At 27.0% G+C, this 26,647-nt stretch overlaps 1 protein-coding gene across 3 annotated transcripts in view; it reads right to left on the bottom strand.

Annotated features, from left to right (window-relative positions):
• LOC119677836 (kinesin-like protein KIF13B) overlaps window positions 1–22,271 on the bottom strand; it is a 170,396-nt gene extending 148,125 nt beyond the window's left edge. Inside the window, exons 1-2 of one of the 3 annotated variants that reach the window (XM_038089370.1) lie at window positions 20,734–22,269; window positions 20,435–20,661 (exon numbers count right to left, since the gene is read on the bottom strand). In XM_038089370.1, the coding sequence (XP_037945298.1) occupies window positions 20,435–20,489 (55 nt within the window). In that variant the 5' untranslated portion in view covers window positions 20,490–20,661; window positions 20,734–22,269. Of the gene's footprint in view, window positions 1–20,434 lie in introns of all 3 variants that reach the window. The other 2 variants (XM_038089371.1, XM_038089372.1) reach the window with 2 other exon arrangements.
• Window positions 22,272–26,647: the final 4,376 nt, after the last annotated feature.

Genomic DNA, 26,647 nt, shown 5'->3' with positions numbered 1-26,647 from the left:
CAATTGTACTTGTATATACCATATACATATATGTACTTAAGTATAACAATAACAATTTAATTACAAAGTATTGCTGTCTGAATATGTTTGGTCAAATAATAGTATGCGGGTAGATATTATTTATGTAAATAGTAAGTAATTTATTTTATTATTACATTTAATATTTCAATTAATAAATTATAATTGATAAGTTATGTGAACATTACCGTCACAATGGGACACAATTAAAAGTCCCCAGGGCTTAATATTTCGTGATTGTACTTGTTACACATTTTCTATACAGAATTAGGTGAATTATATCACGCATATATCGGGTAGATAGCTAGATAGCTCGTTAAATTAATATAAGTGATATGAAAGTCATAAATTTCAGTTTTTCATATAATAAATATTTATCCTTCTGTATTAGCTTTAAGTTATCAGTCAGATAATATTTTGTTAGTAATTAAGTATTCAATTTTTTACACATATAATATAAAAATGGGTCGAAATAGTATAGGTAGCTGATATAAGCTGTCGGAACTCCATTTGTGGAATATAACTAACATTTTCTTTTAGTAAAACATTGAAAGTGACGAGGACTGGAAACAATATTAATCAATAAATATAAATGTAATGGAATCAGACTTTTATAAATTGAATCCTAAGTTATCTGGGTAGGTAATAAAAGTTATTGGAACTTCGTTCGTGGAATATAAATAACATTTTTGTTAGTAATACATTGAACATGTTCTGGAAGTTTGACGGGGATTGGTAACAAAATTAATCAATAAATATAAATGTAATAAAATCAGACTTTTATAAATTGGTAGTACCTATATTTTAGAATTATTTGTTGAATTTATTTTTTTTTTGTAAAAAGTTGAGATAGTTTTCTTAAAGTATAAACATATTTTTTTAAATTTTATAATCTCTATACTTTATGCAACTTTATGCATTTTTTCATTTTTAAACAATAAATAAAATACATATTTTAATTATAATTTCATTACAAAATGAACTTGTAATAAAAATTTTTAAACAAACCATCTTTAATGTTATTAATATAACCCAATCATCGGCAAAAACTAATACATATAAACAATTGAAGTCGATACCAAAAATATTTATAAAATTTAATTCAATTTGTCCAATTAATGGCAAACGAATTGAATCTAGATGTAAGCATGAAAAAATCAATCCTATCATACAGATCAGTATTGTCTGCCACTAGCAATCTGTCAATATATCTTCTCTATATACATTGAATAATATTTCAGTTGAATGATTAGCCATCTGTCAGAGATTAGTCATTTACAGATAACTATACCTAGATAGATCGAACACAGAAGCCCAAATGCTGAAATTGGTCGTCAAGCTTATAGTGGGTAAGTATACAAGCACTTTACATCGCGTTACAATAGCATTAATATGAAGAATAATAATAAAATATATGTTAAGATGATTCACTTGTGTCATATAAGAACGAAATCAGAGTAGGACTCTAAGTTTTATATTTCGCAGGGTACGAGTTCAAACCATCGTACTTGATACTTAGTCAAAAAATTATTTACGAATTATTAAATATAAGATAAAAAGATATAAGATATAAAATTAATCAAAAAGACCACTGATGATGGATATTTGAAAATATTTAAAACAAAAATTAATAAAGTTTTGTTGTTGCAATTCACTACTGTTCGAAACATCTCTATTAAATACAATAATTTATATAAAGTAAAATATCTCTATTAAAAACATTTCTATTTAAAACATCTCAATTAAATACAATAGTTTATATAAAGTAAAATAGTTACTGTCGTCATAACTGACGTTTAAATCAAACTTATTAAGTCACCCTAGCATATTAATAGACGTAACCTTAATATTACTAGAAAATCTTAAAGTTTAAAGAAATGTATAATTAAAAAAACAATTCAACGTAATCAAAGTGATTTATAGCTTTGTATTTTAAGTATATATATTTATATTTTTTATAATAGTATATATGTAACTAAATATGTATATTTTTATAGGTAGTAACACATAAAAGTAACATGCGTAGAAAACATAAAAACCACAAAGCATCAAAACACAATAGTTGACAATAGCCGCATAACACGCTAGAAATTAATTGACCCAATGGGCGGTCGGTCATACACATTCAATCCGAGTCAAAGGTTAATATTAAAAATTACGTAAAATAATAAATTTATTAAAAAATAACGTTTCAAACGAAAACTCATGGTAGGTTATTACTTTTGGTGTATTAGAAAAAAAAAATTAATTTCGTTTGTGGCAATTTTCATAAAATAAAAATTTGTTTATGTGTAAAATGTTGTTTTTAATTTTCTTTCATGTGACACAGAGAGAGTGGTGAGGTGGTGAAAAGAAACATTGAAGCAAGTATTTTAATCAATTTCTTTTAGGAGCCAGTATCTTTGTAATAGTATCTCATATCATAAATTACATTTAGTTACAATCTTTATACTTTTTGTGTAATAAAAGTAAGTCTCTGCTAGACAACATCGCCAAGCATTCAAACTGTTTTGTATTTATGAATTAATATATGCATCAGCATGTTTGTGTAGACAATCTGGCTCTGTGCTCGTTTAACTTTGTTGAATAGAAACAGTATGAGTTCGTAACTCTTTCATTATGAGCTTCACAAAGTATAATATATATTATATAAATATATATATATATATTTATACCATCAGGGACTTTTGGTTTAGTTAAGCTTTGAACATTAAAAGAAATATCACGTTTAATTAAAAATATTTTTATGCTCTTCCTTTTATTTGCTTCCATTGTTCACATAATAATCTACAGAAATGAAATGAAAACGAGTAAACAAAAGGTTTATCACTTTTATTTATTCAACTTGGAAATTTTATGAAATAAACCTCACAAATCCAAATGCACAAGATACAATATATGTATACACATATATAGACTAAGCATATACTATTTCTATTTTCTATTATTGTTTTTAAAACTGATATTGATTTTATTCTATGTCATCTTAATTGAATATTAGTTTTAATTAAAAATTTGTTTTCAATATAATTTTTAAAAAAAGGTTTTTAAGAAATTAAAAATATACAAGATTAGTTAACTAAATGAGAGTGGTTTAATAAATGACAACATAGATACTTTGCGAATTAATAATCATCAGTTTGATCAATAATAATATTTAGAGATATTTGGTAAAATTTTTACTTATAATTGATATGATTTATTTATTTCAGATAAACGAAATATGTACTTATTTTGTGATATTACACATTCATATTCATCAAAGAGATTTGATCAATAATAAAGTGTTCCATGGTATCAATTTAGCAGTACTGTTACAGAGATATATGTCAAACAGTACTATCATTCAAGGCATTTTTAGATTGGCCATTTTACAGCATTGATCGTTTCACAACCGCTGAACAATTTCCAATTGCGAAAATTTACTATAAAAATTATGACAATTCTTCGTAACGAATTTTTTTCGGTGGTGATGATTATTTTCCGTTAGATATAGATCTGTCAACAAAACTGTCACTGTGGTAGTTACAGCTTTGTAGATTAATCCTTTTTTAAAAATTAAGAAGGCACACAAATTTTTTATTCTTAAATTTTTTTAAGCGTGAAATGAAAGACATGAATGTGATATAGGTGATAAACTTATAAGAATTATGTATTTCTTTTTAATCAATAGACTTTATAGTCAAATTCTTAAAAAATAAGATGTAGTAAAATTTGATATTATTTAGAATCACAGGACGTAGATCGATCGTAGATCTGCTGCAGTTTCATAAAAATATTGTTTCATAACTTTTTTAACTCAGTGATATAAATGGATATATAAGTATATGTATAAACATATATATAAATATATAAATATATATATATAAATATATATATAATAAATATATATATATAAATATATATAAATCACACTGTTGACAAAAGCGTGAGAAAATTGAATGGTTACGGAAAGCTTTTTTATTCATTCACATACTGTTTTTATAGATATTTCTTTTTCCACGTATATTTTGCAATAACTCATGATTTTAAATGTATTAATTACAGTTCGAAAATACATAAAGAAATATTTAAATCAATATCAAATAAATGTAACATAATAATAATTTAATTGCTCAGAGATTTAATAACTTTTTAACCTCAATTACTTTCTGGAAATGCAATAGAAATATCATTTCGTAAATTCTACAAAATAACTTATCTCAATTTAAAACATATACATTTGAATGAGTTTATAAAAGTAAGCTTTTATGTTGTTTACCTCGAGTTAATTGACTTAACCGAGCTGTCTCATTTCTTATCAAAAACGAAAAAAATGACTCAAATTTTCCAAATTGATGATGCAAGTAAAAAATTCTTTTAAGTATAAAAACAGAGATAATGTATGTATGTTTCTATTAGTTGACGTTATTTTAAAATTAATATTTAATAAGAAAAACATCTAAGTAAGTATTTTATAAATAAAACAATTGACAGACTAAAGTACAATTCATAATTATTTGTTAGGAAATATTATTAGCAACCAATGTATTGCTCACGCTCATATCTCTAATGTACGTACTTGTTCACAAACTTTTAAGTGGCACTTTAAAGAAACAGTAATTTTGTATTTTTTTGTTTGCATGTTCATGAAATAATGACCCAAGTTCCAAAATAGAAAATCAAAACAAAAGCAAAATTAAAAAACCATATGATCGGAAGATCGTGAGGTGTTGGGAAACACACAAAAAGCGAGAAAATATCAAACGAAATAGAGCGAAACGATCAAGACACTTTAGAGCCGAGGCAAGTGGAGGCAAATCAACTATTGTACAATAGCACCAATAATTACAACAACAGACACTAGAGGTTAGCATGTTTGGAATTGGCATGGAAGAGTAGACTTAACAACGCAACGCTAATTCAGTGAGTCATGATGACAAATATGTGTAGAAGCAGTGGAGTATACACTCCAATGACAGTGCCGATCCACACCAAACGCTGAATGTATTGCTGATGTGTTGTCGTTCAAGTAATATCGTTTAAACTTACATACATAATGTGTATAAAGTGAATGAGTTTGGTAATTTTATAATTTTAGGTAGGGGGGACGAAACCAAATAAGACAAGATTTTTAAAAATATTCAAATAAAAATGGTAATGGTAATTTTTTATAGACAAGAGTTTTTTATATCTATTGGTCATGCAAATATAAAAAACTGACCTTAAATGTAGGATGGATGAACTGAGTATTTTTTTTTGGTAATAATTTTTTTAAAAAAATGTTTATAGCATTTAGTTATTTTACTCTATTTATTTCAATATATCTTACATTTTTTATAGATCAGATACAGTCTTATCTCATAATGCAAAAACATCTACAATTACTTTATAAAGTTTGCTTTTTAACAAAACGATAGGGTAAGTATTCTGGAAGAGCTTTTAATATTATGAAAACTTTTTATTTTAAATCTATTTAGAAAGCGCCTGCAAACGGTGGTGACACTAGAAAAATTTTTTTTAAGTTGATTTAGAAATCATTTGCAGAACCAATGTTCCCTATTGGTCTAATAGTTAAGATATACACCGGTTATGTACAGTTCACATGCCCGCTATATAATTCTGGGAATACTGTTTACTCGAGTTTGCTCAATTATAAGATTTACCTAAAATAGGTTCGTTGGTTAGTGGGTTGCAGTCGCAAGTCACATCAGGCAGTTTCCATGTGCCGCTATCAGCAATTTTTCGCTGTTTTGCTATTATATTCCTCGCAAGAAACATTAAGATTGAAGAATACAGACTAAATCCCTTCAAATTTAGATAAATAGATCTTTTGTTTTAACCAATGAACAGTCTGATAAGCTATTAAAGAAAAACCTCCCTAAACTGTTAAATAGTTTCTTTTTCCAGAAAGTTTTCACGCCGATTATAAGACTCATTATTATAAAAGGATTTTAAATTTTGTGGTCTTTCTTTGGAGGCACTTTCTGGAGACACTTTCTTCAGACATCGAGACACCACATATTTTTTTAATGTTGACCATCTTACAGTATGGATCATACCGTTTACCGTGTTCAAATTGAGAAAACTTTTTTAAAAAATTTTGACGATTTCTCGCAGCGAGAAATTTCGTTAGTGAGGAATGTGGTTGATTTTTTATTAGATGATATTTTACCAAATGAATCCGTTATATTTTTTTTTTAATAATCAGTTCTTATAACTCCAGTCATATGGGTAATTGTCGAAAGACTATTGCAACCACAAATAGTCGCTGTTTAATGTGGCATTTGGTCTGAAGCAGAAATAGATTCAAAGGTTTTTGCAAATAAGAAAGCTGTGTCAGTTTTAATCGTCAGAGCCACATGATTAAAATATATTTTTTGAGTGTGAAAGTGCAGATATGAATGTGAAGAGTAAGTGGTTTCAATAGGACGGTATCAAAGTCACACAACACGTTTGGTTTTAGCTTTGTTCTGTGAGAAATTTCTCATACGTATATAGAGTACATTTACGTGTTGTGAATTTGAACATCAAGATTATTTCCAATGATGTCAATTGGAGATCTTTTGTAAGGATACATAAAAGGTCATCTAAATGTGGACAATCCTCAAACTCTCGATGATTAGTAAATAATTGATGGTAAATTATTGTCTGAAAGTAGGTCAATTAAAATAACCCCAAAAGAATCCATCATTGTACGATATGGAGAAAATTTAAATTGTGTTGTAGTCGTGTACCTAATGGTAAGGTACACAACTTATACTGAATTAAAATTAAATGGAAATACCATTCATTAAATGTGTTTTATTTGCGTTTACATTTGAAAGCACAAAATATAAAATTTTATTGTTTTTATTTAAGAGAAAATATATTACTTTTATAAAAGTTTTCAGTTTTATTGAAAATTTGTGACAAATCTGCTTATTATTAAGATTTTCCGAAAGAAGTCTACTTTATTTTTCTCTTTATTAAGTTTAAAGTGTTTTATTTAAATGATGTATAAAAAATTAGCATATAACATAAACCTAAATATATAGGTGATATTATCATACAAATATTAATTGTGATTATACTGTTTAACATAATTATGCTATGATTAAAAACTATTAATTAAAGAAATGCTAATAACACTCTTCTGCCTTCTTTTTTCTATTGTATTGGTATGAGCAGATACAATAGAATTAATATGGGAACGTTCACAGATGTTGAAACCTCTTATGACTGCAAGACATGTGAGCTCAAAAAAAAACACAAATATATATTGCTTAAAGACATTTTTAATAGGTGATATATAATTTAAAAAGGTTTGTGTAAGACTATAGTGAATAAAATATGATATTTTTACATAAAAGGCTATAAGTAAGCATTTCAATTCCATAACAAATGTTCTTAGTATGAATTAAAGTAATAATATGATTAAGAGGCAACAATTGACAGAAAATTATTAAGAAAAAATTCAATAATTATTCAGGCTAAACGCTATATGAGTGATTATATCTGTTAAATATTTTATTGTAAAAAAATGTTGTATTTTGAAATGTGATTTTAAATGCTAGAAAAAAAAAACATTAAACGATTATAGTCATCTACTATACACACTTTATAAGATTTGAAGATATTCCATAAATTTTTTTGCCGTACTAATTGAAACTATGAGTAAAAGAATATTCGAAAGTTCGTAAACATCGAAATTGTAAATTACTACTACAAATATTGCAGAATAAAAATATTTACTTAATCGAAAATACATTTTTGTAGTTAAAAATGTTTTCACTATGAACAAAATAAATAATAATAATATAATAGAGATATAAGGCTACTAGATCTCAACATAGCTAATGAAAGACATATTGAATTAGTTGTAATTGAGAGAGATCAATAACTGTTTCAACTGATAATGAAACACCAGCGTAAAGTGCACTTCGTCTAGAATGCATAAGATATCGCCAAAAGACACCAGAACAATGTGCAGTTTGTTTGGAAAACATGAAAACTTTTATTTACTTGCAGGATTTGTAGGGAAGAGAATGAGATCGTAAAACACATGCTTGGAGTCTGCCTGGCTGTGAATCATTCACAAAAGCTGGAATAGGATCAATTCTCAAATTTTATGAAGTGGATACTAATAATAATGGTAATGGTAATAATAATGAAAACTTATCGAACGGTTGACAAACACAACAACTATCATGTTAAGATAAATCGTATTCATACAGCGCTTTGTATTGCGATAAACAGACAAAATTTATATGGTAAAGTATTGGTTTCTCAAACCGTACTCCTACAAAAATATTTTTAAATTCTTAAAGGATAATTTAAGGTTGATAACAGGTTTCATTATGGGACATTATGGTTTGAAATATCCCCTTCATAAACTAATAAACTACGATTGTCTGCTAATTCGGAATGCAGATTATAACTCGAAGATGAGAAAAAAACTATGCATATTCTTTGTGACTGTCCAGCTTTAACAACGCATAGAAGAAACTTAATTCATTCCATATTTCTGTCACCCAAACAGATGAAGAGCTCATCTCAAGATGTAGTTCACAATGCTTTCAAGGGTTTTGTGCAATCAATAGTGAAATTGATACAATAGGACTCTTCTGTCCGCAGTACCGGCTGTTGGAGGATTTCACGTTAATAACTTTAATAATAACAATTGGTTTTTTAAATTTTTTTTGTATTCACCGTTTTTGAACAGTAGTAAATCACTACAATTTTACATAGATTATCGGACCTATTCTGTGCACTTTAATAAAATTTTTGATTTTTATAAAGCAGAAAGCTTTTTGGTATTCTGGACACATCTTGACAAATTTCAAAGCTTAAGTACCTAATGCTTATCACCACACTATGGTGTAAAGTGTTTTGTATATAAAACTGTTCGTAATTGTTCGTAAAAAAGAGCATATATTTTAAATTGTCGAAAGTATTTTTCATGCATTCAAATCACAATAAAAAAAATGCTTGTAAGGAGCGTATTTTAGTTAAGAATATTTGTCATGCATGCAAATAATAAAAAATGCTTAAAAAGAGCATATTTTTATAGTTGTCAACAGCATTTGAGGTATTGACAACTAACAAGGAAAAGAGCTTTTTTTTTATGTCACAGCTACCAAACCTTTACAGCAGTCAATTTTGACAAGTGTCAATGTTTGACAATTTTATAAAGTGCACAGAATAGGTCCGTATATATATATATATATATATATATGTATAGAAATCTAAGAATTGACTCAGTGAAAAAGTATATCAAGGACTGAGCCCTAAAATTGTTCACAAAAGTTGATACGTTGCTCAACCCCGCTCTAACAAACCGTAAGTCCACCTCAGGACGCACAGGAAGATATGCTGATCTACGGTCCGTCATCAGTTAGAAAATAAATAAATGATAATGATTCTAGTACAGTTGAAGTTTAATGTGGGAAAGGAATTAGCCCCCCAGCCACAATAGAGTAAAGCTGCACAATAGCACTAACTCAAATCACAACAACAACAACAACACAAAGTTTTCTACTTTAGGCCTGAATTACAGGGTAAAACTATTACTCTATAGTTGTTAAAATTCGTTTGTATCTGCAAAATTGTTGACGTAAGTTGAAGCGCTAAAATTTTTTTAAATATACTCGTATCTAATTTAAATTTCGGTTTATTGAACAATTATATGTAGAAAGTTATTAACCAATTAAAATATTTTGGTTAAAGACAAATACTCTGCTATGACGTTACTACAATAATTGACTAAACTTGGTTTGCTTCAATTTTTTGCTTCTCACCGTTTCATTAAAGTGGCAAAAAGCGAGGTAATAATCTGAAACAAAGGCTATGAAGTATACTCAAGAGCTTCATTATGAATTAGGCAACATTTTCTTGCTAAAAAGCTATTGTACAATGAGATTTTAGGTAAACAAGTTTGTAGTTTGCTTTAGCAACCGAAACATAAAAACGATTTTTACTTGTTTGTCGTTTCGTTTGTTGTAAAAGATACAATAGAAATTTTGCGAAATTTAGTTGCTGCTTTCTTTGGCTTTCGTCCCAGAGGATTTCCATTCAAAGTTTTAGCTTCGATGTTATATACGAGATGATTTGGCTTGTACAAGCGAAGGTAGGTAGGTTCATTAAATTTTAAGTAGAAATGCTCATTACCGAAAAATAAACTTTAGCACAATATGCAAAAAATAACAGACAAATAAAGGCAAAAAACTCAAAAAGTTGATAAAGTTTACGGGGAAAGTTAGAACAGAAAATAAACCCGATTTTAAAAGTTCTTAAAAATTCATGCCAAAAAGTTGTCTACTTCGCAAAATAGCTGAGCTTAAGTAGCGCAATGAAACCTGTAAAAATATTGGAAAAAGATCCAATTACCGAAAAACTGAAATGCTTGCAAAAAGTTGAAGCCTCTTTTTTATTGTTCACTTTTAAAGGGTAATACTTATTTATTATTTTGTTGCATAAATTCGAAAATCGAATAAAACATATTGAGGTAAGCAGTTACCATTTATATTAATTTCATTTTATTTCATTTCTATATTGTACCATATTTAGTAACAAATTACGAATTGAGCTCACCTTTTGCCTTTAAAAACTTGTATAAGTATTATGAGTTCACAAAATGACGTCATTTCAGTTTTAAGTCTTCCATAAAATAAAACACAAAAATTAATTTGAAAAAAATTTATTGGTTTAGGAATGAAATATATTGTCTTATTTTTCCTTTCTGGGGTTGGTTTTTAAAATCAACTAAAAAAAATAAATATATACATATGTACAAATTTACTAACCACGACTTTTAAAAACCAAAAACGAAATAATTCAAAAAAAATTAGCTTCCGCTGAAATAGCCATCAAACAGAGTTACTAAGAATTATTAATCCGATATTAAGGTTGTCGGATTAGAAATGCACTTCATAACTATGTAATTAAAATTAAACTGAAGAATAAAGTTTTTAACAGCGATGTTTGGTTTGACGTAATCTGTTTAGGAACCAAGTATGGAGAAATAATGTTTGAAATATTTTATATACATATTTTCTTATAAGGACATGAATATTTTAGGCAGCTACACTCTAATCTTAACCATCTTTTAGAACATTTATCGGGATATGGGTTATGTCAAACAAAATTTTTCTTCTATCAAATATTTTTTTTCTCTATTCATTATTGGATATTAGTTTTCTACTGCTATTTTCAATAGAACCCTACAAGTTTATTCATTATTATTTATAGTTTGTTTTAGCAAAAATAAAAGCATTCAATAAAAGACGTATTACGAAAACACACTCGTAAAAATTGTACGTGAAAATGATGATGAACAGCGTAATGAACGTTTAGGTTAATGTATACATGGCAATCCATCTTGCAGAACTCTGGCTTACTTAGACCCTGATGGAAATTGTGATAATAAATATTTAATAATTGACAAAAACCAATAGACTACAAATACAACAAATAGAATGCCAGAACACCACAATGAAAAATTTAGAAAAGAATGATACATTAAAAATGACACACTACAATAATGTCGATAAAGTAGTCAACACTACTTCTATATAATTATAAGATATGTATATTATACAATAGAGAAAAGTGGGCAATATCAGTTTCATTAAGTTATAAGGAAAATGTTATATTGGAAAAGACATTACTAAACGTGGTGCAAAGTGGATCATAGTATATGACAGGTAACCTGACTAAATTTTCTTGTTTAAATTAAGTTTAATAAGTCTAAGAAACATTTTAATTCAAATTTGTTCATTTATTACCATATTTACTAACTGAATTTAATAAATTCTGACACAAAGTTCTTACTAATATATTTGGCCATAATAAAATGTTCCTTGCCAGTTTCTAAATATGTTTCATTCTATAGGTACATATATTCTATACTAACTTCGAACAAAAATTTTGCATACAATATAAACTTATAATTTTGTATTTTTATTTTATTATGATTGATGTAATAAAATTTTAAATGAAAATGAAAAAATCGAAGCTCTAAATAGAACTATGTCATGAGTTGTCATAAATTTCTAGCATATGCGTGTTCATTGCTATCTAATTTATGTAATAGTTTACTACAATGAGAAAGGCCAAGGCTGAATTATAGCTCAGTTGCATATGACACCATAGATCACAATAGTACTAATCTTACTTTACATATTTATTTATCTATAATTTATATTATATCACAATATTACAGATTCTAATCAAATAAATATTTACAGCTACAAATACAAGGTTGTTGTTGTTGTTGTGAAGTGTATTAAAGTTCGATTGATTGATCGAAATTGAAAAAATGTTGAAGTTTGATGAATTTATTCAAAATATATGTATGGTAAAGAGAAGGAGAGAAATTTAATATAAACTCTGTACAAATTCAGGAAACTAGCTAACTACAAGAGATAGCGTCTTAATTCAATATGATTAGAAGTTTGTATATTGTAACTATTCAATAAATAGAGAATCTATACTTCGAAGTAGAACTTAATACTTTGAACTCAAATTGGAAATAGGTTTAGAAATCTTTTTACTATGTTATGAGGAAGTTGATTAATAATAAAAGGTTAGTGCCATTGCATCAGAATAAAGCTGGCCAAGGCTTGTTAATTAAATAGAATAAAACCTGAAAAAATTTGAGTTTGTGATAAATAAGATAACTCGTATATAGATTGGATTATAACAACTTTTACGATGCTAGGACGTAGTCTTTTGTCAGCAGATATGTTATAAGTAAGTTGAATAACAATAAAAGCACGACCTACGTTTATTTAAGTGATTACCGTGTTCTTCTCAAGAATATTTATTTGGCAGAACTTTCGTTTGAAACATTTAATAAGCTTATCAATATTAAATCAAAGAAGTTTCAGTTGGAAGTTAACATTAAGAGGATCTTTATTATAATTTCAGATGTCTATAGGCGCTTTTACATATTAAAAAAACGAAACCTTTCAACTTGATGTTGATAAATCGGTGTAGTCAAATTTGTGTCTAATAATGTTGAGAAACACCCAAAATTCGAAGCTATAGATACATAAAAATTGAAATTTGATCTTTGATCGAAATTAATCTATATTTTTAAAATGGCGTATTAAGTAAAGAATCGATACTGAGTTAATGAACGTATTTAGTTAAGAATTTTTTCACAATATAATTCGATACAATACTATAAAAACGGTTAGTTTACATATAAATTTTAATCAAGAAGACTTTATAATTATTAGCAGATTTTTATTACATTATTACATTTTTAGAGGATTTTTCGAACATTTATATTTTATTAGAAAAAAATAAATTAATATTAAACATCAGACCCAACGATTTCTTTGATCGGTTAAAATTTTTAACAAAATTGTTATGAATATATATGATTTGCTTATATCAAAGACACATTTGGTTATAATTCAATATCTCTATTAGAATGACAAAACACTTCAGGTGTGTGTAGCATTGTGATAAAATTGTATATTTAAGACAAATGAATATTTTACTTTGGTTTCTTTGTGAATGGATGTTGAAATGCCTTAATGTACTTTCTGCGAACTCCAAAAATTGAGCAGCAGCAGACTTGTCTATCTTAGGAAGAGATTCGTTACCTCACATATCGCAAGGAATAAAAATAACTATCCCAAGTACTCATATTCATTAATATATTGTACGTATTTTCTTAAAGAAGATGAATGTAAGGTTTCATTAAGACATCTAGATTTAGCACAACAGACTACTTGAATCATGGTTTATAGTATTATTCACATAATTATTATAATTAAAACAACACAGTAAAAATGATATTGAAGTTATAAAACAGCTAAGGCAAACCTTTTTCATAATTTTTATAAAAAAATTATTATTTTTATTTAAAAAAAAAATTTTTTTATATAATTGTATCTACCTAATATTTCTACACCTATAAACTTATTATGCATTCTAGTTTTCATTTTTTTGACGGCATTTATTGCCAATAAATGAATATTAGAGTGGACATATAAGTAAATAATTACATATACCATTTTATATATGGAATCATTATATATGTATATTAAATTTTAATTGCTGTTAATGAAAAAGGTAATTAATTATTAACTACATAGTGGTGCATCTCAATAGGTTGTCATATGAATACCATATTAATTATATGAATATTTTTAAATCATTCTGGTGTTATGACGGTGCGGATACACATTTATTTTCTGAAGGAATAAAAATTTGAGTGTGTTTTGATAATTATAAAAAAAACAATTATTAATAATATCAATAGAAGACATAATTATTAAAAATAATATTTAAATATGTATATACATATTTTAAAATCTACAATATATAATGCAAAATTTATAACTTAACTATGAGTTAACCAATCATATTAAGGAGAAGACTATCTTATGTCATCGTTATTACATTGTTATTATATGTGGAAATAAAAAAATTAACTTTATATATACATAATGTATTAAGATGTAATTTTGACCTACGGTATAAATAACTTCATAACAATAACCTATGTGTAATTTCACATAAAAGATTCTGTAAACTGATATTGCATGTGCAAACACGAATTAATCCGTGACAGGTTAACAAGGAATGGACTTGAGAACATTTGTTAATTCGTGACTGGTCATTAAGGTGTTCATTTCAATTTACTAAGCTTTTCTAGGTGAAAAATTATATCAAATACAACGTATTTTTAAATAGAATCATGCATTAAAAGTTTAACATCACTATGAGCTGATTTAAAGATATTGTTAGTCTTATGCAATGATGCTGTTAGAGTGTATCTTTTTTATTCAATTTTTATTACACAAGCCAATTTGACCACTCCTTTTCACTTGAACGATAGATATTACGTTACATACTTAAAAAGTTAAAGAGAAATGGAGAACTATTGAACATTGGATGTAGTTCTAAGTATGTTCACAATTAAATTGTTCTTTTGATGTAATATGTAGTATTAAACTACAAGTGATTAAAACAAATGCAATAAAATGTATCTTAATAAATTTTAAAAGAATTATAAATACGTGGTACAGCACACTCATATATAGAGACTCATACAAAAAACTCCTTTTTAAAAAAAGGAAGTACATACCATATATATTCAAAGTATATATAAAATAATTTAAATTAAAAACAATTATTTATATTGAGTGTAAAATGGTTCAAAATCTTTCAATCGTGTTTGATCCTCAATATCACTATCCCCCTTATATACACTACTGACTAAAGCTGTAGGAAATATGGATTAATTTGAGTACTTAAATAGTTAATAAGGAACTACATTAGCCGTAATATTTTCTTTCGGAGTTGTAAAATAATAGCATTAAGCCTGGTTGAAACAAATTGGCAATACTTTTAAAATATGTTAAATCTTTTTTTTTAACATATGTTCTTGGTTGTGTTGTGTATAATATTAAATATAAAAATTGAAAACAATAAAAATTAATTAATTTAAATAAAATAAAATAAAATGGTAAGAGCAATGGTAAGAATTTCTATCTTGTATATTTAAATTAACGTATTTATTTATATATTTAAACTTATTAGTAAATGAAATGCTTACATGATTTTAACGGATGACTGGGATTTTGCTACATATTTCCAGTGAACATTTACAATAGATTGATTTTTGAATTTGGCTGCACTAAAACTTAAGATGTAAACATTTTTGCGAGTAAAACCTAACTCTGAAGATTTTCAGAGCATTGTTGTTGCATCACATGTTTTCTGTCGTAAGTTGCGAGCATTTTTTTTTTGCTACTTTTAAAGAAAAAATTACGGCTATTGTTAATCTGGAAAAACGACAGAGAAGTTCAAATCTTGAAAACCATGTAAATCCGCTGGCTAGACCTCTTGCTAATATGACTACTTCCTCTAGACTAAAACGGAACGAAAGACCCGCCATCCTACTTTCCTAATGATCATCCTGATTAATTCAACTTATACACCGTGATATCTGGTAAATAAGCCCTGGCTACTTATTCAGAGGTCCCTTGAAATAATTTACAAATCATTATATGTATCATTATGGTATGTTTATATAAAATAATTTGTAATGTAATGTTATTAGTCTTTAAGATTCTAAAACTTTTTGTTAGGCTTTAATTTAAAGCGATTCAATAAAGATATATAGTTAAATAAAAAAAAAAAAAGTTACTGAGAACCAGAGAACTGTAATCACGTAAGCAAATCTCAAAAAATATTCTTAAAAGCTTAGGCTCTTAAAAATAGAGCCTAAACATGGTAAAACCAATTTAATCATTTCATTTAACAACATTATAGTTAAGAAAAAATAAAAATTATTTATGGTTGAGTTGCTTGTTCTCTTTTTATCGAATCCCCAGTTACTAAACAAAAACCAATTGCAATAATGAATGTATATAAATGAAAAAGCTTTTTACAAGTAAACCCCAATTAAAGAAACTCAATTATATTTACATTTTTTTATACGAACTTCCTTTTAGCCAATAATTTTACGAGGAAAGCCTTAAAACAACTTTTGTTGATACTACAAAACAAAAAAAAATAATAATTTGCTTGATTCATGTGTTTTTAATAAAGGAAATTGCGATATTCACACGCAATGTAAATGCACATCGACAGATTCTATCAATTACGGAAAACACAATGAAACGCTTTAAATAGAATTAAGATACTTCGATGTGTTAAGTAGGACTGTTTTTAATCTTAATATATTGGATTAATATTATAATTGAACAACATAAAAAGTTTTTTGAGCACATTAAGTGGAAAATAAAATGCGAAAAAAATTATTTTTTCATTGTTTTCTGGGTTGGGTTGGTAATGATAGCTTTTAAAGAACAAAGAAGATGTATGGACAAGGGACTGACATAAAACTTATTCAATGGCAAAGCACATGATCTTATAATTGAATAAAATAATTGGGATATTTATATATATTATGAGAACAGCAACCAACATCAAGCATAAGTAATAAGTTAGATAGGCAAAATATTTCTATTCAATAAAGGAAGATAGTTCTAGGTTAAATAACCTAGGTACTGCTTTTCTTCTAATTAGGTTCTAATTCTAGCCAGCATCAGTGGTATAGTCAGGATTGCATCGAAAGCAATATTCCACCTTAGAGAACATTGCAGTGTATAGTATATAGATTATATCGCATATCTCTCTCCCCTAGGATACGAATGGTTAGCTTTTTATAAAGCAATCACTTTTGTTTTTGTTAATATTTGATTTGAATTTAAATGATCCCAAAATGTTCTGCAAAAGTTTCATATATTAAATCAGACTAAAACATACAAATGACCAGTACATTCTACTTGATGAATAAAAATTATACCTCCTTTAAAGTTGTATATAAATAGATTAGGACATTTGTTGTCTACAGTAAAGTGAATTTTTGATATACGTGGTTATATATAGTTCTTAACAATTTATATGTTGTTGGAAGGTAACATTTTGTTAATTTTAATTGTAGATTCATATATTGAATACTTTAGTTATATCAAACTTGAGTAATGCTCTCTACAAAATTGATTAATCTAAAGCATATCTAATCGTATTTATTGGCGTAAAATACTTTTAACGGAAATCGCTTTTTTATCAACTAAGAAAATATTTCACTAAAGACGGTTCTTCAAAGCATGTTGTATTATTTTCTTAACTGTAGAAATGCAATTATTGTTTATTATTATTTTAATTTTTTCTAACTTTTAAATATAGAAAAAATTTGAAATCTATATTGTATAGATTGTGTTTAGAATTATGTATACAAATATATGCCCAAAGAAACTATTTTTTAAAAGGAAGGGTTTACAGTTTTATTGTTTATTTTAAGTACAAAACTTTTTATTTTCAATTTCTGTTACGAATGCTTTGTGCCCTATGACAAGAAATCTTTTTGAATATCAAAGGGGGTAATAGTGAAACAAGTCCAGAAAATTAAGTATACCTACGTTGTGTTTTTGTGTTAAAACGCAAACCTATCATTTTATTTTTAACAAAATCAAATCCTGCCACATGGAGTTCTGATAATTTATACCGGCAGTTAAACCAAAAAATGTTTTCAAAGATTATTAATGATTATTATTTGACGGTACCGGAATCATTTCTATAGTTACCCTAAGACAGCTAATAGTTTACTTTCTGTTTTCTTGTAGGAATAATTTTGGTACAACTCTTAATAGACTATAAATTCTAATTTATATATAAGCTACTCTATATTTTATATGTATAAAAAAACAGGTGTCACAGCTTTAATAACATGTTCGGTTTTAACGAAATCGGACTTTACTCTATATGTCACGTAGTTCTGAATAATTTACGTACAAAAAAACTCTCTAAACATCAAAAAACAAAAAAAAGACAATTAGTCATAATTTGAAAACTGTAGACCGTCACTTCTTATATCAAAAATACAATAAAAAAAACAGTTTATAGAGATTAACTAGAAGTTATGATATTAATCACAAACCTATAATGGTATATGGGATTGCAATATTTACTTTTAGTAATGACAGAACTCTTAATACAGCTCGACAGAGATATCTTGTGTATGTATACATACTGCTTAAACACATTTTTCGAATAAGGACGTCCAAGCACTCTGGTAGTGAAAGTAAGGTGAGTAGGGCTATGTGAGTTGAGTAAAGAAGTTCCTTATTTTGAACTAAATTTTTAAGCACTTATATTTCCAAACTAATTATTTATTGAGAATTAAATAAAAATAATGTATACTTTTTTTATAATTTACAGGTTTGTTCTAAGAACCCAGATTTTTACTTGGGCATAGGCATTGTGCAAAATATGAACATATCCAGTCTTTAAGAACTCCACGAGTATGGACAAATGTTATTGAAAACATTTAAGTACAATTTATATTTACTATATATAATTTACTATATTTGTATATTCGAAATAAGCTCGAATTCGGTCTTTTGGATTGACCACCTCAAATGTTCGAAAATGTTTGAACTACTTAAAATTTTTCGAACAACGCATATAACAAACCTACTTTCCGATTTATTTTATTTTGTTTTATACAAATACGTATTACAGCAAATCACTTACACATAATATAGTGTTTTGATTTATGTTTTATTTCACTTTCGTTTTGTTTTATGAAAAGACTAAAGCACCATATGATGTTCGAATATATTGTTATTGTTGTAATGCGCGACAGGGGAGAGGATTGTTTAGATGCAGCAATGCATTGGGGATGGATGGGATTTAAAATGAAGTTAACCTGGGGGAAGGTGAAGAAAATCAACCAAATCAATGAGGAGGGTAACATAGATCAATTGGACTTCAGTTAGTGAACACATTGGGACTTGAACACATCTTCGAACACGAGAATGCTTGAACCTGGAAACACTAAGTTGCTCGAATCTGAGAAGACGAAACTTCTGGACCCTCAAAATATTATTGCGTTTTGGATTGGTAAATCTGGATTTAATATAAATTTACTCTCAATCTGTCAAATTTTGTTGCCAATTCGAATGTTTTTAGAGTAATCTAACTAATTATTTCAATCTTATTATTACTAGACATTAGTATATATCATAAATACATGCGTTGAATCAAATTACACTTTATTTGTCAAGTCATATAAAACAGTTCTTAATTCAAGGGTAATCTTGCTACTATAGCAAATATCTAATGTTATAAATTAATCTCAATTATTATACATATTGCTCGAGATTTATCAAACGAAAATGTAAATTGCACTAAAAGTGAATCTAAAAGTGATTAAAAATGTAACCCCTGATTTACCATTCGAAAACGGCATTAAAATCTTCGAACACTTTAATGCTCAATGCTTCGGATATTGAAATGGTCGAACCTTTTAATACTAAAATGTTCGACCTTTCCAATACTAAAAGACTCTATAATTTGTAAATAAAACCCTTGAACTTCGAACAGCTCGAATGTCATTTGAAACGAAAGATCACTATATCTTTGGATCGATAGGTGTTAAGATATATCTCCAAATCTTTGGGATAATCTTTTTGAAACAAATAACAAAGAAACAAATAGTTTATAGAAATAACGGGGAAAATGACAAATATTAGAAAAATTAATAAAAAGCTTTTAGAAATTCTCCCATATGACATTTTTGGAGTAAAGTGAAATATATTCTCTAATTGCTAGCATTCTTGACAACTTGTATGTAAATTTTTAGCACCACCTAGCATTTAGTTTATTTACAACACCTATTTTGTGACACAAAATGATCCCACCAGGGATCGCCGGTAAACCTAACCTAACCTACAACACCTATTGGATTATATGGTCTAATGAAGTTTAAGTATAATTCGACATAAACTGTAATGAACTCGCTGGTTTAATTGAATTCAAGACAATATAAACCTTTTAACTAACTTATTTACTACTCTTTTATACATATTTTTATAAGAATAAAATTTATAAAAATAGAAAATTGAATAAAAATCTGTGAACTTACCGCGACGGTTGAAGGGTCGCACCCTCACGGCGACTTTGATCTTATCGGTTGACATTTTGTGTTGTGGTGTTTGTGTTCCGTTTAAATTTCAACTAGAAAAGACTCGAAGTTGTGGAGCTTGTTCACTTTTCTTAAAATACTTCCAGCCCACTTCCCACTGACAGCACAGCGAATAATGTAAAAAGTTTTTATAACCTTTTTATTGCACGTTATGACGAGTAAACAAACTAGTAGAGCACGAAACAGCAACAAAGCAACAATAAATATAATAAAATAGAAAAAAGAAATTAAGTAAATACTCGGCTGTTTGTGGTGTTAGCCTTTTATGTCCTTTGCAAGGCTTTGTGTTTAAAATATTTTTGCTGCTGCCGCTGCCGCTGCCACTGCTAAGTGAAGTGGAATTGAAGTGTCTGTTAAATTTCCTCCAATTGACGACTTATGAATTTGTTGTTGGAGTTGTTGGATTTCGTTTGTTTCGTTAATAGAGAACGTTACGAACGTTGCCTATACATATGGGAACGGCTTGTTGCAGGTTACAACAGGGAATGGATAGATGACTCAGGAGCAGCAGTAAACAGTAAAATCCGCGACCATCAAAACGTCATGCACAATATAAAAATTCTGCTTAATTAATTGTGATGGCAAAAACAACACAAGTTATTGTTTTTGTTTTTGTAGAATATTTCGTTTCAGTTTGTTGACTTGGTGCGGTGCTCCATGAAAGGTGACAGGCGAAAGCGAAGACAATTAAGCGTTAGCGTAGTCTAGAAAATACGTTGCAGGGAGGAAGGAGGAATGTAGTAGGTGCTGATGTTAATTTTTGTTGCTTTTGCTTCGATTCGTTGTTCGAGAATTGAGATCAACTCGTATATTTCGTTTCTCCCCCAAAAATGCACTTTTTATATTTACACAAAATTTTCACTGATTTAATAACAAATGTGCACACACATCTAATTGAATATTTATTTAATTTACATTTGCCACAACAAAAAAAGCATAACTTCTCGCTTTTGTTTGTTCACCCTGACACTTAAAATAAACACAAATACGCAGTTGAAGCGATAATTAAATCTACTTTAATATTTAATACAAAAATGTTATTTTATTATTATTGACTTAAAATTAGCGTTAGATTAAATCATTTAGAATATTTAAACAGGAATACACTTTGATTTCATATATTATTTTGTGCCTTCGTTGTGAGTTGAGGGGGGCGCATGTGTGTATGTGAATTTTAGTGTTGGTATTTTTGTCGTTTTTTTTTTTTCTGTGTTTTTGCTTTTAACAAGGAAGTCGTTGTATTAAAAAAATTAAAGGAATTTTCAAACAATAATTTTTAAATTTGCACATATTGTAATTGTATAATTTTGTGAATTATATTAAAATCAAGTTGACTTATAAATCAACTTTATTGCCAAATTTCATAAAACTTTTTTGGTTTAAATTTTTTAACTTGTTTTTTTTTCTGCTTGAAGAATCGATTTTTATTGCTGCTGCTTGCCAAAAATTTTTGCGTTAGAACTTTTTTACAAATTACCACTTTATTGAATATGCACGAATTCTTTAAATTATTTCAAATAATATTCTACTGCTTTAGGTATATTTTAAAATAGTTTTTATTTATTATTTAAGTGTTCTTCCACAACAAATTCACAAATCTTTAGCAGGTAGAAAAGAAAAACACTTGACACCACCGACGACTAGCAGCCATATTTGATGAATGAAGGCAAGAGTAGTGTTGCATTTGTGTTGTGGTTCATTACTTGGCGCAGCGAATTTATGAACGTACAGTGTTGCTTCTTTTATGTCATTACAAATGGAAAATCCCCAAAACATCTGTTGTCAAATTTGAAGACAGAATTATTTGTATTAAGAGAGAATTATTTGTATATATCATATTTATATTTATATCATATTTAAAAAAATTCAAGCAACTAAATTAAATTTTTTTTAATTGATAAAAAGGCTAAAGTGAATAAAAAATAAAAGCTTATTGGTTAATTATTATTTTTGTTTTTATTATTGTTGAAATAACCGTTTAACTTATTAAATATCGACAGAGCCTTATTCTGAATTAGCATTTGGCTCAATGGCATTCTTCTTTGAATCATATTTTTATCCAATTTGATAAAAGGGACTTAATAAATGGACAAATGGATTTCTATTTTTTGGAACTTGTTTAGCCTACAATTGTGTGACAGTTTTTTCATTGTCCTTTATATTGTTCGCATCTCGATTATAAATTGTTCTTACACTACACTTACACTGACTCATATTTGTACTTTATAAAGTAGAAATTTAACTTTCCACTTCACCATACAAATGTAAACTGATAATGTTTGAATTAAAAGAATACATGTAAATCTCCGTTTGTGATCTACAAGAAATAAAATGGAAATCTCCTCTCTTTTTATAAAACTTTTTTTTTAAATTTTTCCATAAAAATATTTTTTTATACATTTTTATAGTTTTTTTATACTTTATAAATTTTTTTTTTATTTTTTTATATAAATTTATAAAGAAAGGATTTTCTTTACTTAGAGAACAGTCTGTGCAAGGAGTTAGGAGTTACAGCAAAACTGCAAACGACGTCGTTCAGATAAAGGGCCAGGAACTGTGGAGGCTTGTTGCATATAATATTAAGCTGGTCGGTGGGAAATTGAGATGGGTGGAGTATATTAGTAAGAAGATTATGAGTTGGTATAACATTTGTACTATAAACATTGTTAAGTAACAAGATATATCAATTTTTTTTAATCTTCTGATACACAAAAAATATGGTAGTGCAAATATAGATTTTAAGTAAATTTCTATAATTTTTTGTAAGTGTTGTATTAATATCTTTGAATCAATAATAAATAAATAATATTAACAAACAATAATTGTAATAATAATATAAAAATCAATTTCAATTGTTATTATAAGTTAATTTCATTTTATAATATAATAAACAATAATTTTTAATTTGAGTATTCAGATCGAATTCAGTGAATTTCTATTCAGTAAAATAATTTATTGTTGCTTTCGATAAAATTAAAAAAAAGTTCAAATTTGTTAATATTATAGTTGTTTATTTTAAATTTAATAGGATAATAATTAATATAAATAAGATTCTAATATGTTGCAACTTTAGAGATACTGATTTCAAAACGCAGTGTCGTATTTGAAATATATATAAAAAAGCGTTATTGGTTTAAACATAAAATAGAATTAAATCAGAAATAAATTCAAAACATAACATTTTGTTTATGTAAATATTTATTTTGTAATTGTCAAATATTGTGTTTATTGCAATTTATCATAAAAGCCAATTTCGAAACATTTAATTAGTAAAATTGCTATATTTTTATTAGTTGTAATAAAACAATCAACGGATTATAATAGGATAAGTAAAGAGATGTCTGTTCATCATATAAAATAGTATAGAGAACATTTAATAAAAGTCTTACAACATTTTTTCAAGTTTGTAACGAAAAGTCGGTACTACAGTTTATACATTGTGGTGAGAGTATTAGATAGAATGATTTTTCCTTGTGGCCAATTGACACTCAAATTAAGTCTAAAATATTTACCAATTGAAATCTATTGCGTTGCCAAATAAGAAGAATTACATAGCAGTGAATAGCACAGAATTAAACCAGTTTTGTCATATACTAGCAAATTTATACCAATAGTTAGGCATAATGAGTTCATATCTTTGCTAATCGTAATTAATAATTTCTATGTTTATCATCGCACACACTGTTGAAAATATGGAAATGTTTCTATGTTTTCATTTATTTGTAGGAATTATGTAGAAAATGTATTATTTTGTTAAAATAAATCATTTTAATATTTTATTAATATTAATAGCAATTAAAAAACAAAATAAATAGTTTTCTATAAATTAAAATTTAATTTTAATTAATGGTGAGCCAAAAATTCAATTAATTAAAAATATTTAAAAAAATTTTTTTTGTTGATCCACAAAATCCTCTCTATTGAAAAAAATAGTTTATATTAAGAATTTAGTTTCTTTAGCCAAAATGGACGTTAAAAATCAATTTAATTTAAATTAATTTAATAAATTTAATTTGATTTTATATTTTCTAATATTAAAACAGTTTTTTGGAAAGAAATTAATTTTTTAAATTATTGAACAATTTAATGAATATTTCCATATTAAGACTATAATTTATTTATTTTTTTATTAACCTAAGTATATATCTGTCCATCTATTCACAATTATGGATTCACATATTAAATATATTAATTATAACAATATCTTATTATTATTAAAGACATTAAGATAATACATATTAAAAATTATCAGTATCAGTTATGATGTAAAGATAAGAAAACTATTAATATTATGTAAATAAATTTGAATCACAAAATAAAAATATTATTGATAAATGCATATTAAAGTAAATTACCAAAAACAAAAAAAATTAGAAAAAATTTTATATATGTACATATAGGTTTAAAAAAATTTTTATAGCATTATGATTATATTATTTGATATATTTAAACTGACATCCAGTAATCAATTTGCCAACACTTTGTCTTTTGAACTACAATAAGAAGTGAAGGTACATAGTTAATTAAAGTATAAATATACTTTTTATTTATTTTTTTCATTTATAGTTATATTTTCTTTTTTGCAGTCAGTGATGACATAAAAAAGGGTATTCATAAAAACCATTTTATTTACCTTTTAAAATGCGACAAAATCGTGTGGGAACTATTTGTCACTGCAAACTGAATCTGTAAGATTCACTTGCCAGCAAAAGTTTTATTTCGAATAAACAATAAATAAAGCAAGGACATCGCCGTTCGTTACATTAAGTGTGACACACCCATAAATTACCGCTGATCGCACAAAACACCACAGTTCTTCCGGTAAACATGAAGACATAAACGTTTTTGTAGTTTTACAGATTTTTAAGGTTTTTCGGTTGTTGAACTTTCATTGTTGCAGAGTAGTTGTTTTTTTATAAACAATATCACATTTATATAATTACTCATTCAGCAACTAATTTATTTTATAGAAATACAGGATTTGTGTCCTTGATCATTTCGCTTTACAGGTCACTGTGCTGAAGATAGAGCACATGTTGTGCTGCTACTGAATATGCTGAGCAATTTGTTTTGGAACTAACCAGTTTCAATTGTAATGAAGTTGAGTCAATGCTTTGAGGAAGATTGGCCTGATTACCTAAAAAGTATATACTTCATTCCTTCATTCATTACTGAAATATTTTTTAAAAAAAATGTTATAAAAAAAATACTTTTGGTGATACTAACACAGCAGCGTTTCCACACGCCTTAGAAGAATTTAATTGTCAAGAAGAAAATCTACTTATAGTCTACGCGTAATAAAGTTTAATGAAAAACAATTTTTCAATTTAAAAAATTTTAATATTGGGGTCTGATAGCTGTTAAGAAAGCATCTTTCCTCATCTCTTTAAAATGACCAGCGTTTTATTAGAAAAATATTGGAAGATTTAAATTGTGGAGAAGAAAGTCTAACTAAAATCTAAAACTAATTAGATCAAATTGAATACCATTTTCAAAAAAAAAAAAAACAAACAATAGGTTTTGAAATCAACTTCTTCTATAACTAATAAATTGAACAGAGGACCACTTTCCAATTTCTAATATTGTAAATATTGGGGTATAACATTTATTATTAAAGCACTTTCTTCAACTCCATTGACAGTTTATTTGAAAGTTGTGAAGAAGAAAACCAACTTATAGTTGAAACTCTACTTATAGAAAATAAGAATCAATAAGAGTTTTAGTCTTTTTGAGTGCTAATAAGACTCAATAGAAAACAACTTTTCAATTTGAACAAATTTAATATTGGGTTCTGATATCGAACGAAAGTACCTTCTTTAACTACACCTGCCATTTATTAGAAAAATTTGGAAGAATTAAATTGTCAAGAAGAAAATCTAACTAAAATCTATAACTAATAGAAGTATATAGAAGACGACATTTCAACTGAAAAAAATTGAACCATAGGGTCCTGACATTTGTTACGAAAACTTGTTGTCCCTTGGCGCTATAACTGGAATACCGCGCAAGACTCTCCCTTTCAGCCTTTTCGCAATAGTGAACATCATTGCAGACTCTCATTGCACTTTTACAGAATCAGTACAGAGTAATCACGCAATCATCACTTTTGCAGTAAATTTCCACACTTTTAATATGTTCAGCGGTTGTTAAATG

The sequence above is a fragment of the Teleopsis dalmanni genome, chromosome 2 (genome assembly GCF_002237135.1).
Source record: "Teleopsis dalmanni isolate 2A chromosome 2, ASM223713v2, whole genome shotgun sequence".
NCBI lineage: Eukaryota > Metazoa > Arthropoda > Insecta > Diptera > Diopsidae > Teleopsis > Teleopsis dalmanni.
The sequence above is the reverse complement of the archived record's forward strand: the minus strand, read 5'-3'. Positions and strand labels throughout refer to the sequence as shown.